Source organism: Aegilops tauschii, chromosome 7 (genome assembly GCF_002575655.3).
Source record: "Aegilops tauschii subsp. strangulata cultivar AL8/78 chromosome 7, Aet v6.0, whole genome shotgun sequence".
In the NCBI taxonomy this organism is placed as follows: domain Eukaryota; kingdom Viridiplantae; phylum Streptophyta; class Magnoliopsida; order Poales; family Poaceae; genus Aegilops; species Aegilops tauschii.
Genome location: NC_053041.3, coordinates 26,017,331 through 26,033,312, shown reverse-complemented (window position 1 = coordinate 26,033,312; position 15,982 = coordinate 26,017,331). Strand labels below are relative to the sequence as shown.

The window sequence follows — 15,982 nt, the reverse complement described above, 5'->3', positions numbered from 1 at the left end:
TTGTCGTCAGAAACCTTGATACTTCGAAAGAGATTGTCCAGTTTGTACATGAAGTGCGTCCAGTTTTTGCCGTAACCCTCTCTACACTTTTGCACATGCTATGTGGTTGAAATGATGATACCATGCCAAGTTTCGACATTTTCAGAGTTCATTTTGTAGTGATTTTCAATTTCACAGTCATTTAGCTCTCTAAACAAATCGGTAAATGAGTGAAAATAGCAAATGATGTCAGAAAGTGTTGAAAATTGATGACGTCGCTTTGAATGGTGCGTACGAAACGCAAAAAAAGTCTGGAGATGTAATAAGTTTAAAAAAATAAAGTGCCAGTGTAACAGATGAGTTCTCATCAGAAACCCTAATACTCCGAAAGAGATTGTCCAGTTTGTACACGAAGTGCGTCCAGTTTTTGCCGTAACCTTCTCTACTCTTTTGCACATGCTATGTGGGTGAAATGATGATACCATGCCAAGTTTCGACATTTTCAGTGTTCATTTTGTTGTGATTTTCAATTTCAGGGTCATTTAGCTCTCTAAACAAATCGGTAAATGACTGAAAAATAGCAAATGATGTTAGAAAGTTTTGAAAATTGATGACGTCGCTTTGAACGGTGTGTACGGAATGCAATAAAGTCTGGAGTTGTAATAAGTTAAAAAAAATGAAGTGCCCATGTAACAGATGAGTTCTCGTCAGAAACCCTGATACTTCGAAAGAGATTGTCCAGTTTGTACACGAAGTGCGTCCAGTTTTTGCCGTAACCCTCTCTACTCGTTTGCACATGCTATGTGGGTGAAATGATGATACCATGCCAAGTTTCGACATTTTCAGAGTTCATTTTGTAGTTGTTTCCAATTTCACGGTCATTTAGGTCTCTAAACAAATCGGAAATGACTGAAAAATGGCAAATGATGTCAGAAAGTGTTGAAAATTGATGACGTCGCTTTGAATGGTGCGTACGGAACGCAAAAAAAGTCTGGAGTTGTAATAAGTTTAAAAAAATGAAGTGCCAGTGTAACAGATGAGTTCTCGTCCGAAACCCTGATACTCCGAAAGAGATTATCCAGTTTGTACACGAAGTGCGTCCAGTTTTTGCCGTAACCCTCTCTACTCGTTTGCACATGCTATGTGGGTGAAATGATGATACCATGCCAAGTTTCGACATTTTCAGAGTTCATTTTGTAGTGATTTTCAATTTCACGGTCATTTAGCTCTCTAAACAAATCGGTAAATGACTAAAAAATAGCAAATGATGTCAGAAAGTTTTGAAAATTGATGACGTCGCTTTGAATGGTGTGTACGGAACGCAAAAAAGTCTGGAGTTGTAATAAGTTAAAAAAAATTAAGTGCCCATGTAACAGATGTGTTCTCGTCAGAAACCCGGATACTTCGAAAGAGATTGTCCAGTTTGTACATGAAGTGCGTCCAGTTTTTGCCGTAACCCTCTCTACACTATTGCACATGCTATGTGGGTGAAATGATGATACCATGCCAAGTTTCGACATTTTCAGAGTTCATTTTGTAGTGATTTTCAATTTGACGGTCATTTAGCTCTCTAAACAAATCGGTAAATGACTGAAAAATAGCAAATGATGTCAGAAAGTGTTCAAAATTGATGACGTCGCTTTGAATGGTTCGTACGGAACGCAAAAAAAGTCTGGAGTTGTAATAAATTTAAAAAAATGAAGTGCCAGTGTAACAGATGAGTTCTTGTCCGAAACCCTGATACCCCGAAAGAGATTGTCCAGTTTGTACACGAAGTGCGTCCAGTTTTTGCCGTAACCCTCTCTACTATTTTGCACATGCTATGTGGGTGAAATGATGATACCATGCCAAGTTTCGACATTTGCAGAGTTGATTTTGTAGTGATTTTCAATTTCACGGTCATTTAGCTCTCTAAACAAATCGGTAAATGACTAAAAAATAGCAAATGATGTCAGAAAGTTTTGAAAATTGATGACGTCGCTTTGAATGGTGTGTACGGAACGCAAAAAAGTCTGGAGTTGTAATAAGTTTAAAAAAATGAAGTGCCCATGTAACAGATGAGTTCTCGTCAGAAATCCTCATACTTCGAAAGAGATTGTCTAGTTTGTACACGAAGTGCGTCCAGTTTTTGCCGTAACACAAGAAGTCCGGAGTTGTAATAAGTTATTGAAGATAAAAAAGAGGCACAAAGCTCGTTAATTAGCTTCAAGCCTTTCGGAATAGTGCAAACTTCACTGCACATAGCTCCGTGCAGTCTACCCTATTCCTCAAGGCTTAAAGCTAAGCAACGTGCAGATGAGCATTGCGCCTATCGTTCATCGTCTCTGCACTCAGGGCTTATAAATCGCTACAAGTGCCTCTCTCTTCGCGAGGTGGGACTAAAAAACAGCTTAATAAAAAACTATAGTACCGGTTCATGGCACGAACCGGTACTAAAGGTGCCTGTGGGGCCACAGCCTGACCACAGCCTGACGCAGCCTCATTAGTACCGGTTCGTGACACGAACCGGTACTAAAGGTTGCTCACGAACCGGTACTAATGATCTCCGCCCGCCTAGCCGTTGGAACCGGCACTAATGGACACATTAGTGCCGGGCTCAAAATCAAACCGGCACTAATGTGCTTCACATTTGACTCTTTTTCTACTAGTGCGCGACGTGGATGGCAGGTGGGCCCGAGGGGACATGTGGAGGACAGAGGCGGACGAAGTGGATACAGAAATCGTTTGTTTTGTGTCCGTGTCCGACGTAAATCTATTCCAAATTTAAGATTGAACTGGGTCCAAACAGGCATTAAACAGGTGGAAAATGAAAATAGGTCCGTGTGTTGGGCAAATTTTGCAGACAAAGACCGACACAAACGAATAAAATGGGTCAGTTTTCTCCCGCAAATTGAGACGATGCAAAGGCACCAGACCTGCCTCTCGCCAAGTGCTTTGCCTATAAAATTCACTGTATAGTTATACAATGCGGCCGGGCTGCTTTTTTCACCTTTCGAACCAATAATCATGTCGTGCAGCTGTTTAGCATTTAAAGAAGAGACGATGCCGATGTTTTTTTTAAAGGATGCCGTGATGTTGTTGTTTGAGCAAGCATGGTCACGTTTCTATATGTATAGCTACGTACGTGCATCCACTTGTCCTACACCGATTGAATGTGATGAAGAATTGATTGCAACAACTCGTGTCATGTGGAGCCAGCAGAATTGATTGGGCATGCAATACAATGCAATGCATATGTAATCACGTCGACCCGCTAGCTAGCTGCAGTGCAGCGGCGCGACCTGCCTGCGTCCTCCTTCCTGCGCGACCTTCCTGCAATGCATATGTAATCACATATGAAGGAGATGGACGAACAAAGAAGACGACGAAGAAAGAAAAGAGATAGCCATGTGAACTGAGAAGAGACGGAGAAAGAAAAAAAAAATATTTGATTATTTTGATGGTTGAGACAATAACTGGTCAATGTCATTAAAAACGTTACTTTCTCCTATCCAAAATAAGTGTCGCGGTTTTGAACTATTTTTTCAATAACAGTTCAAAACTGTGACACTTATTAGGTAGTACATTTGTATTATTTAAAATTTGGCTACACAAACACAGTTAAAATCATGACAACTCAAATCTACATGATATAATCAGTTCGCCATGCATAAATTCTTATAGCAACTTGTGAGGATAAAACAAGAAATTGTTGCCCCAATTAATTCCGTTGAATTAAACAAATTGATACAACCAAATAGAGATCATTAATAACACAATATAAATCAACAAAGGAGAAACTGATTCTTTGGCCATCACGGTCTGCGGGTGTGGCCGAATTCACTGTTTTGACTTTTTTGAAACTTCAGCATGATTTTACACCCCTTTCAAAAATAATAATAATCGTGATCTGTCCATTTTCCAACCACAATTGGCCTCGGCGGTAGCAGAACATAGCCTACTGCCATCGCCTTCGGCAATAGGGTAACAGCAGAGGGCTAACGGTCCGTCAGTGATGCTGACGTGGATGAGTCGCCTACCGCCGGAGGCGATGGTGGTAGGCTGTCCTCTGCTAACACGGGGGCCAATTGCGGCAGGATCCTGAATCACCTAAGTTAGTGGGGTGTGGCCCCCAGCCCCCACCCAACCATTCACACCCACCCACTCTTCTTCCCTTCCCCGAGCTCAGCCCCTCTTCCCTCTCTCTCCCCCACCCAAGCACCCACTAGATCTCTCTCAATTGCTTGAGATTTGTACGGTGGATTTGGAGCATTTTCAGCACTCAGGGTACCTCTCTCACCCCCTCCTTTTGGTTGGTTGGAATCATCTATGTTGGTTGCATTGCTCATGTATTTGCAAATCCTAGTTCTTGCTCTTTTGTGGTGAAATCTGTGCCTTAATAGATGACTCAAAGAGGATAACCGGTGCCATCCTACAATTCGAGAAGTAATCGATCCGTCACGTCATTCATTAAGCTAAACCCAACCCTACTAGAATCCCTAACCCTAACACTAGATCCTGTTACCAACAACAATGTTAGGCATACCACACATATTCAAGCAAAAGCATAACCCTAGAATGCATCATACCTGTCATGGTATTTGCACGGCAGATGCCATGGGATGGCTTATCTCTTGTGGCTAGGGACCAATGAGCGACGACGGTGTCCGGATGCGGTTCGGACGTACTTTCTCCCATAAACCGGAGACAAACTAGGGGACCTTTGCGGGCGTCCAGACCGCTGCCATGCCTGCGTCTGACTTCCCTAGCCCACCCAACACACCTCGCCCGCGCTTTCTTCCAGCCCGAAATGGTCAGCGCCGCTCCAAAGTGCCAATGCCGCATTCATGCTTGGCTATAGCGGACGCGACCTCTCACTAGAGCCGGACAAGAGAACATCGCTCAGCGCGCTTACCAATGCACGTGACAGCTCCACGTTCAAGTAACATCGTGGCGGTCCATCGCCTGCATTAATGAAGTACGGTTGCAGAGGAACCTACTCCAATGACAGTCGCGTGTCAGTCTGCCACCCTCCATTAACCACATCTCCGTGGCCCATTGCCATCTGCCCCACTATATAAATTCCAGCCCCGACCATAGCCGTAGTCATCCTCCGGTCCATTTCTCGTCTCCGTACCAAGCCTGCCATGACCTCCTCGCGCTCCAAAGTCCTCTGGGACAACCTCTCGTCCGAGTAGGAGAAGGAGATGGTCGCCAATGCTGCCGGCAGGTAGACGGAGCCGGCGGCATGCCCGTCGGCTCTGCATGCTGGAATCACCATGGACGAGGCCTGTGCGCACTATACAAACATGCTGCGGGAGGACCAACAGGCTCAGTTCAGATAGGCATAGGCCGACCAGGCCTACAACCTCAAGGATCACCGGCGCGTGGAAGAGCAACTCACCGCCCACACGTACATCGTTTCGGGAGTCGGCATGGCGGAGCAGGAGGCGCTGGTCAACTCCTACAGCTCCGCCCGCAACATCCACCGTGACCGCTGGCGTCACCGCCAGTATCAGGCGGAATAGGTGGCTTCCAAAGAGGAGTTCGATGAGGCGGCGGGTGAGGTGAGGGGCAAGAGCGACGATGAGGAGGACATCGCCAGCTCTGCCACGGCCAGGCCCCGTCGTCATGACCACGAAGCCGGCATGTCTGGTTTATATGAAAAGTGTAATGAATTTCAGGTTTATATGAATATCCGCCGTGTTTGCATGAATCTCCCGTGGTTTATATGAAAATCACCGTGTTCGCATGAAATTTCGTCGAGTTAGTTCAAATAGTGGATCAAATGTATGCGGGCAGCGTTGGTTGACTGGCACCCGCATCAATGTCAGCGGACTGGTTCCCACTGTCCACGGATGGATGCCGGAGCATATTTGAGGGTTGGCATTGGAGATGCCCTATCATCTTTTGTTTGCCAGGTGCAACTGAACAACTTAAGTTCCAAAACTCCTAAGGGCGCCTCCGATTTACCGAAATATGGTGTCTTAGTTTACAATATAATGCTTAATGGCATCTCAGATAATGACCCGCAGACAGGTATCCGTTGACGAACACTGATGCGGGAGCCGACTATTCATAGCTATTCGTTATATGTCCACCAGCAAAAGGAAATTTGAAATTCAAATACGTCTGATCCATAGCGCGTGCCAGATCACACCTCCACCGGATCACATCATCTCCCGATGACAACCAAAAAGATGCAGGCATGCTTAGTTCTTAAATTTCTGATCACAAAAGAATATCAGTCCGGTAGTCCGTGTAAAAAAATGAACTTTCTGCCTTGCCGGACCGGCAATCCGAGCCTTCACGCTCATGCTAACATCGCCATCGTCTCGGGTGCCACCGCTGCCTCCTTGTCCGCCTTGGGCTCCCTCTCCAACTCATCCTTCTGCCGCTGCAACTTCTTCAAACAAACAACTTGCACGATCATCCTTGCGTCCTCATCTAAATCCTCCATCTTCAAGCTTAGCATCTTCACGCTCTCCGAGGCGCTCTGATCTCCACCTTCTTCTCCTCGAGCATGATCTTCTTCACTTCGAGCATGGTCTTCCTCTCTCTGAGATTGAGCTTCTTGTCAGTTGTCGTCAACAAAATGTTAAACCTCTCGGCATTGCATGCCTCCTTGGCGTCCGAGCGGTACGTATGCCTCCTCGATCTTCGTCAAGATGTCTTCAAATCTCTCTATCATCTTGGCTGGCGTACCTTCTCACTTCACCCTCTCATCCTCCCACTTCTTTCCCTGGAACCCTCTTCTAACCTTCTTGGGTGGTTCTTTTGTTTGGTCGGTTGGATCACCGGTTTATTCCTTGGTGTCTTGGGCAACGGTCTTGACAATGTATAGATTTCACTTGGGTTGTGAATTCAACTTCAACCAACAATGCATGATGGTGAAGGTTTTCTTCTTAACTTCAAGAACACACTACACGCACCAGAAGGGTACAAAATAAAACATTGTCAACAATGCATATCCGACTACAAATGATCAATAAAACAATGCAAATCCGGCTATAAATGATCAACAAAACAATGTATATCCGGCTACAAATTATGTACAAACAATGCATATTGGGCTACGATACAATGTATATCTGGCTGCAAATCATCAACAAAATGATGCATATCTGGGAAGTGATCTACCAAATTATGAATATCCGCCTACAAATTATGTACAAAATAATTCATAGATATCCTGCTAGAAATGATGTATACAACAATGCATATCCGGCTACAAATGATCAACAAAATATTCATATTTGGCTACAAATTATGTACAAAACAATTGGGCTACATTTTTTTTTACAAAATAATGCATATCCGGCTGCAAAACAACGCATATCCGGCTGAGAATCATCAACAAAACAATGCATATCCGACAAGTGATCTACAGAAATATGCATATATGCCAAAACAATCTACAATCCGGCTGCAAATCATCAACATAATGATGCACATCCGGCAAGTGGTCTAAAAAACTATGCATATCCGCCAAAATGATCTACCTACTATGCAGCTATGATCTATGAAACAATGCATATTCGGCCAAATGATATACACATATTAGCAACTTACTGGCTCGGTGATTTGTGCACTACTAGACCACCGTGCGATTAGTTGTCTCAAGCGGCCGCAATACTTCGACACAACCCCTTGGATGATGTACCATCATGCGTCGGAGTAGGGCTCAAAATGCTTGTTTTCGTGAACCAAGTGTGAATGATGGCCCAAAAAGTTGTGCCTTTTTACTCTGTGCCATGGATCGAATCGAGTCTAGTAGCCAACCATGCATCGCACAACAGCTCGTCCTCCCACATGCTGAAGCTTTCTTCTCTACCCCCCTTCTTTACAGCAGCACCATAATCATCTGGATCATCATCCTCGCCGTCCTCCTCATCACCTTGTTGTCCGGCCGCTCGATCCTGCTGCTGTGTGTTTGTGCCGACTGGGTGTAGCTCAACTGGGTGCCTGTCTGAGTGAATGTTGCCGGACTAGGTGTACTGCGATCCCACTGGGTGTACGAGCCGGCCTGGGTGCTCTTCGAGTCATCCACCCGCCAATCCTCATCGCAAGCTCCTCCTCCTCCGCCTTCCTCATGGATTATGTAGAAAATCTCCCTGTTCGTGTCGTAGTACGCCGACTCTCCCATTTTAGGCATACCAGCGAACAGCGAGCAGACACCCATCAGCTTCATGTCCAACGTCCGTGTGCAGACCAGCTGCGGCGATGAACATTCTGAGAAAAGTAGCTGCACCGTGTTGACGTGAACGGTGAAAGGCACATGCCTTGCGTCGGTTGTGATGGACTGCCTACCGAGTTGCTTGGCGGTGTAGAACTACAGATCCTTGTAATGCTCTGGCCATGGCAGTGTCTGCACCGTCGGCAAATATGGGGCCCCGACCTCCACCACGTCCGTGACCAGGAAGCCCACCACCATGTATGCCACCAGCACACCCTCTGCCAGCCTTCTACTTCTTGAGTATTTCCGCCTTTGTGGCCTCACTTTGACGCAACGATTTTGAGCGAGGGAAGAAGAGAGTAGGGTATTGGATGGAGACCGGAGGGATGGAAGAAGAAAGTAGGGTCTTTTGCCGCAAAAATAGTGCGACTGGCTACAAAAGTGCGGGCTTCGCGTTAGTTTTGGTGGGCATGGGGTGTCGGAGACCTACGTGGCTTATGTCCATACTCCGGAAAATCCCCTTGGTTTGGTTGGGCTTTGCTGAAAAATTGTGGTCCGGACGGCTCCGCGGACAGATTGGAGCCGGTGTTGGGGGAGGTAGAGAGTGCCTCTAGTAGGTACTCCCTCCGATCCATAATAAGCATTTTAGTTTGAACTAAGATTGAATTAATCATAGTTTAAAACTGCCACACTTGGCCGTTGGATCAGGATCTGTCGATGGAGAGCAAAGTGGCTGAAACAAAAGAAAAAGATCAGTCGCCTAGTCGCTCCCATAAATACATACCGCGGGAGTGCTTCTCTCCATCATTCACGCAGACGCAATGGTAGCTAGTGCCACGAACGTAGTACATCGCTAGTTATAACGATCGTTGGCTCAAGTTACTAGCAAGTACACCAAACATACATCGAGATCAGATGGCCGAGCAGGGGAGCAAGACGACGAGCTGGTGGAGGAGGTTCCGGTGGCTATACGCGGTGCGGTGCACGTTGGCGTGCGTGGTCACCCTGGTGGCCGTGGCGGTGATCGTCCGGGCGGTGGTGGTGATGCTCCGCCCCGAGAAGCTCCAGCTGAAGCTCGCCGCCGGCCGCGTAGCTGCCAACTACATACCGTCGCTGCCACCCCCGGGCAACAAGGTGTCGCTCAAGTTCGTCCTCAGGGCCTACAACCCAAGCGGGCGCGCCACCCTCGAGTACGCCAACGTCACCGTCCGGCTCACGGACGCGTCGTCGTCATCTTCTTCGGCGGAGGCGCCTACAGCGAGGATCGCCGAGTTTGACCTTCCGAAGCCCATCGACGTGACGCAGCAGACATTGAGCGAGGTGCTCGTGCCGTTGTGGCTGGTGCCGGAGGAGGACCTACCGATGCGTTACGTGCGCGCGCTCTACGAGGGGCGCGGCGTGGCCGGCGCGGAGATGGAGCTGAGAGGGATCTTGTCCACCCACGTGGCGATGTCCACCACAAGTGTCCTCACCACGTACTACTGCTGGCCGGTGACCATCGCCGTCGGGCCGGGCGACTACGCCGCCGCCGACGTGCCCTGCTTCGACAAGTTGGACGCCCCGGCTCATGTGTGATCAATCAAGCGGCCGGGCTAGGCTACCTGTCGACCAAGCTAGCTAGCTAGCTACCTATAGCTAGGTGTGGTACACGCCTCTAGACTGTAGTAGGCTCGATGACCCGTGCACGTTTGATGCGCTGCTATGCTGAGTATTTGCGCTGAATTAACTCATATGAATATACCTTTTCTGATTCTCTACCGTGTCGATGGAGTTGTGAGGTTATTTTTTTAGTTGACATACCCCACAAGTATATTGCCAAATAATTTTGGATACTTTTGGATTTTCTAAATATGAAATTTTTTAGTTGATTTTTCAACCTCGCCCCTTCCCCACATAATCCAGAGGGGGGGGGGGGGGGGGGGGGGGGGGGGCAGAGAACAACTATCCTCCAATTGCAACAAGGTTTAATCCAACGTTTACCACAATAGACATGATTCCTTTAGAGTGGTTGCCATGGAAAGTAATAACCATCCTAAAATTCATATTTTGTCCGCAAAATATTTATTTTCAGTAATGAATAATTAGGGCGCTATGAGTTTTTGTTTTGCAACAATACCAAATGACACTGTATTGAGTAAAAATGATGTTTTATTAAACAATTGTTAGCTACACGCTAAAATGCATACACATTTTATTAATTAAATAATTATTTTCCCTTAATTTTGGAAGATATTTAGTGTTTACTTAATTCTGCCACCCGTCAGAAAAACACTAGTATTATTGAGAAGATTGCTCAATACAATGAGACATAACAAGCTATTTAATAGTACACACTGACTAATATTTGTATCGACCAACAAATCTCATTGTGTGTTTTTGTATTATCTTGAACTTTTGGATGAATTCACATTATGTGTTTTGTATATGTGTAATATTGTAAAGCCTCGGTTACAAAGTCTGAACCTACATGACAGAACCTAAAGCGAAACGAGAAACCCTAAACTTAAATGGCAAACAATAGCCCTGATTGACTAGTCCTAACCCTCAATGGCAAACCCTAACCGTAGATGACCATCCATAAACCTAAGTGATAAACTCTGACCCTAGGTGACCTGCCTACCATTCAGTGGCCTCCATCGTTTGGTCTGCATCTCCAAACCTTGCCTTCTCTGGCGACGCGTAGCCGACCGTGGCATCTCTCAGAGCTCGGGATCCATCAAATCCGAGCGACGGTCAAAACCACAAGGCCCCATACCCGCACCAATCAACATGTTGCCACAATTCCACCGGTGATGTCACAAGCAGCCGCAACATCCCCTCTCCATCTTGGTCCTGGCGAAGCTCGTCGACAACACTGCTCCAGCCACGTCGCCGCCATCTCCAGCTCGGTGTCACTTCGCTCTCATGTGGGAATCGACTGAAATGACCCACTATATTGGCATACGTGACAAGATAAACAATATTGCCGAGATCCCGATAAGATTGATGAATAAGATGAAACCAATGAGCTACTTAGTAGTTGTGTCAAATAAAACCTCATATGTTTATTTATATTATCGTGTGTCTCTGTGTGTGGGGTAGTAGTAGCGGCAGCAATAGCAGTGTAAACCCTAAACCTAAACCTACGGGACATAATCTAAATCTAAATGACAAACCGTAACCCTAATGAAGTTCCAGATGGAATTGTGTGACGTTTGCACCCGACACGTGTGTTGTGGAGCCTCTCTAATTATTTGTCTGTAAGGAAATGATGCAATCGATGTGAACGCTAGGCACTGTACGGTAGTACCACATTCGATAGGATGCGCGGTTTGTCATTAGTACTACATAAAGAGAGCATCACATCTGTAGCGGTAGATATACAATACACGATTTCACTTGACCAGCGCTTGCTGCAGACTATGGTGCACTGCAGCAGCGGCGCAACCTGCCTGTGCACCGAGTCTTTCCTGGCGTGCCATTTACTACGCTTCAAGTTTGTGACTAGTTAAAAAAGAAAGTTTATGGCTAGTTAAAAAAAGAGTTAAGAGGTGAGAGCCAAAATGGGAACGAGACTTGAATGTTTGGCTTGTGATTATGTTTGTCACATTATTTTTGCCAGACTTGGCTTACTTGAGTTGATCAAATTATTAACCATACTTTGGCTTCCACTTTCTTGCCCTCGGAGGCACAAGCACCTTCCCGGAAGACATGACATTGCCAAGTAGTCTAGCAAACATAAATGTTCACCTTTAGGCCCCTCTTGGAATCGGTGTATCTTCATACACTTGTATTTATTTTACACCTGTGTATTACCGGCCACAGTTTGATTTCTACCTGCAGAAAAAACGGCACATGGAGACCTGTACATTTTACAGGGGCATAGCTCTCCAAAACGACAATCCAAACCGGGCATGAAGACACTAGCGTAGGGAAGGGCATTTTATTACAATAGCTTATACAAGAGCATTAGTGTCAGAGACGCTGGGCATTGGGCGTAGCTAGTGACTTTAATCCCACCTCGGATATGGGAGGAGGCTAGGACCACCTTATAAGGAGGAGTACCACACTCCTTTCAGGCTAGTCTTTTGGGATGTAGTGGGCTCTTTGCTTGTAGTGGTGTGTCCGATGCGCACCGGAAACGTCCGAACTAATGCCTGAGGTTGGGAGCTGGGCCTGGGACGCTAACAATTGGTATCAAAGCTGGGCCCCAGTCCGCCCTGTTTAGGGGGATGGGGTGTCAGAGACGCTGGCCATTGGGCGTTGCTAGTGACTTCAGTCCCACCTCGGATATGGGAGGAGGCTAGGACCACCTTATAAGGAGGACCTTATAAGGAGGAGTGCCACACTCCTTTCAGGCTAGTCTTTTGGGATGTAGTGGGCTCTTTGCTTGTAGTGGTGTGTCCGATGCGCACCGGAAACGTCCGAACATATGCCGGAGGTTGGGAGCTGGGCCTGGGACGCTAACAATTGGTATCAGAGCTGGGCCCCAGTCCGCCCTGTTTAGGGGGATGGGGTGTCAGAGACGCTGGCCATTGGGCGTTGCTAGTGTCTTTAGTCCCACCTCGGATATGGGAGGAGGCTAGGACCACCTTATAAGAGGAGTGCCACACTCCTTCAGGCTAGTCTTTTAGGATGTAGTGGGCTCTTTGCTTGTAGTGGTGTGTCCGATGCGCACCGGAAACGTCCGAACATATGCCGGAGGTTGGGAGCTGGGTCTGGGACGCTAACAATTGGTATCAGAGCTGGGCCCCAGTCCGCCCTGTTTAGGGGGATGGGGTGTTAGAGACGCTGGCCATTGGGCGTTGCTAGTGACTTTAGTCCCACCTCGGATATGGGAGGAGGCTAGGACCACCTTATAAGGAGGAGTGCCACACTCCTTTTAGGCTAGTCTTATGGGATATAGTGGGCTCTTTGCTTGTAGTGGTGTGTCCGATGCGCATCGGAAACGTCCGAACATATGCCGGAGGTTGGGAGCTGGGCCTGGGACGCTAACAATTAGTCCCAGGTAAATGCACAAAATATATGATTTGGCCCTAATGCATGTTGCATATATGTGTAGTAATATTTATCTGGTAGTAATATTTGAACCTACATACACCTTGTAAATTTTGTTGGTGATAACTCATCTATCAGTAACTATTCATAGTTTACCCAAATATCGGTTTTCGCCCGGTTTTCCGTAAATTAATTGCCAACACTCTTCTTCTTGATTAATTGATAAGGCAAATGTTTTGCCTTCTTTTCATAAAAAGAAAGAAGTTTACCCAAACATATTTGAAAAGATTTGTGATTTAAAAAGTAAAGACGTTAGTTAACTTATTCTCCATTGTGGGAACGAAAAGTAAAAAAATGTTACTGTCTCGTATGTAATTTTAATATATTTTTGCTCAACTTTAAATATGCTACAATGAGCACACGCCAGTGCCATGACGTCAGACAGTGGGACGTCGGGCTGTGACGTGGATGTGGATGGTACTCCATGCACTGCAGGCACCATGCTGCAGTGCAGGCGCAGCGCGACCTGCCATCCAAGTCTTTCCCGGCCGGTGCCTTCTCCATTTACCACGCCGGCCCAAGCACCTAGAGTGTGGTCAGGTGCACGTACTAGGTCGCTAGTAAAATTCAATACACTCCGCCAAGTGGCCTGGAAGGCAACCACATCCACCGCACCCAATTCTAACGTCTCAAGAAAGAGCGTGAGTGAGCCGAAGCACTAGTCATTTATCTTTTGACAAAGTGCTAATATCATGGGTTCAAAAGATTATTAGAGATGATTAAAGACCATCTCCGTGCATTATTTGTGACCGACACCGTGGGAGCATGTTCTCTCTTCTCATGTGTTGAACCATGAGAAACCGTTGGATCCTATGAGAAACCGTTTAAGTAAGATTAGAGATGATTAATAGACCGTTGTTGAATTGATTGGAGGCCGGCCGGCTACATGGATGACGATCAATGTATGCCTGCCTCCCTGCCTGCATGGGTTAATTGTAGGGAGTATGTACCGTACTTTCTTTGAATCAATTGTGTATGTAGTGCAGCAACGCGAGCTGCACGCCGAGTTTTGCGCGATCACACGCTAATCTTGCTTGAGTAGCTCGGCTGCTACAGACAGACTAGGGCTCATGGTAGAAGCGGCCGGGACTTGACCTTTCAGAAAATTAAGAGCTCGGCCCAGCTCGGTAGCTATGGAGTAATGAAAGCTCACATGCCCGCCAATGGAGACAGCCCACTTGCCTGCCATTGGAAGCACAGGCACCAGACCTGCCTCTCGCCATGTGGCCTCATCAACTACAGTACTGTACCACTTTGCTTATAAATTCAATGTATACAATGCCCCCAGGCTGCTTTTTTCACCTTCGAACCAATAATCATGTCGCGTAGCTACTTACGCGGATCCACTTGTCCTACGCCGATTGAATGCGATGCAGAATTGACTGAGCATGCAATGCAATGCAATGCATGTGTAATCACGTCGATCCGCGACGAGCGCTGGCTAGCTGCAGTGCAGCGGCGAGACCTGCCTGTAGTGTAGCGTCTTTATTTACATGGATATATATTGACCTGCCCATCGAGTCTTTTGCGGCGTCATTTACTCCCTCAGTTCCAAAATATAAGAACGTTTTTAACACTATACGTTTTTAACACTACACTAGTGTCAAAAACGTTCTTATATTATGGGACGAAAAGAGTAGCTACTAGAGTAGCTCAGTAGTACTAGCTCTGTTGGTATGTCGAGGAACAAGGACGCAAGAAGTTAATTAGCAGGGCAGGAAGGAAAGGATGGCCAAGGTACATTGGCGCGCTTGTCCTGCAATGCAGGCCGGGCACGTAGGGTATGAAAACGACCAAGGAAGCCCTCTCCACTAGCACGCTGCACGTCCTCTGGTTGAAGTACTCTGGTGGTGCGGGACTGGTTAATACTGTATGGTTGCCTTCGTTTTACTGCGACATCAAGTCGGTAGGTAGGTAGATAGTACTATTAGGGTTTTACGGTTCTAGGCTTAGGGTTTACGGTTTAGGCTTAGTGTTTAAGTTTTTTTTGTTAAAACTTGCTAAATTTATCATCATTCTTATCAAGTTTTAGTAGTTGAAACTTGTCCCGCCGCCCGATTTGCCTCGTGATTCATAAAGTCATTAGATTTGGCATGAGGGAACACCAAGTTTTAGGGTGCATTCGAAGTGCAGGAAAAGTTATAGGAATCGGATCCTACAGGATTTTCTGTACTTGGTGCGTTCAGGTTGAAGGAAAGTTCTACAGCAAAATGGAGGAAAGGTTTTGATTCATGCAGTTTCGTACAGGTTTCACGGGAAACGGAAAATCTACTATGAGCTCTTGTTTTCGTCGAAGCTCGAGGCAAGGTGTTGGCTGGGCGAATAAAAAAGTCAATGCATGACTATCAAGGGCAATAAAATATTCAAAGCGTACTACTTTACATAGGCCTGACTATTCCATTTCCGTTGTTTCTCCAAAACGCTGCCTGTAGATGTTTCCTCTGTTTTCCAATCCTATGTTTTGCACTTATGCCTCATCCCCGTTTCCACACTTTTTCCTGTTTCTTTGTTTTAGAAACCCGCAGTCCAAATGGGCCCTTAGGGCTTCTTTGATTCAAAGGATTCCCAAAAGAATTTTGAAGTATTCTAATCCTCAGGAACTTTTTCTATGTGGGTTGTTTGATTCGTAGGATTGTAAACCATAGAAATATTTTCATAGGATTCATTTGCCCTACATTTCATAGGAAATTTCCGTCCACTCAAACCTTTTTGAAAGAATCCTACATTTTTCCTATGCATAATCAAACACTCTTACAATCTTATATGATTCAAGATGACATGCCACTTAAATCTCACGTTTTTCCTATTCCC

At 46.2% G+C, this 15,982-nt stretch overlaps 1 protein-coding gene across 1 annotated transcript; it reads left to right on the top strand.

The window, feature by feature from the left end:
• The first annotated feature begins 8,929 nt into the window (after positions 1 to 8,929).
• LOC109766355 (uncharacterized) lies at positions 8,930 to 9,957 on the top strand. Its single transcript, XM_020325124.4, has one exon. The coding sequence runs from the start codon at positions 9,050 to 9,052 to the stop codon at positions 9,707 to 9,709; it is 660 nt and encodes a 219-aa protein (XP_020180713.1). The 5' UTR covers positions 8,930 to 9,049; the 3' UTR covers positions 9,710 to 9,957.
• Positions 9,958 to 15,982: the final 6,025 nt, after the last annotated feature.

What these genes read in the sequence shown, in the direction of transcription:
- LOC109766355 (XM_020325124.4), top strand. Translation starts at nt 9,050, where the DNA reads ATGGCCGAGCAGGGGAGCAAGACGACGAGCTGGTGGAGGAGGTTCCGG.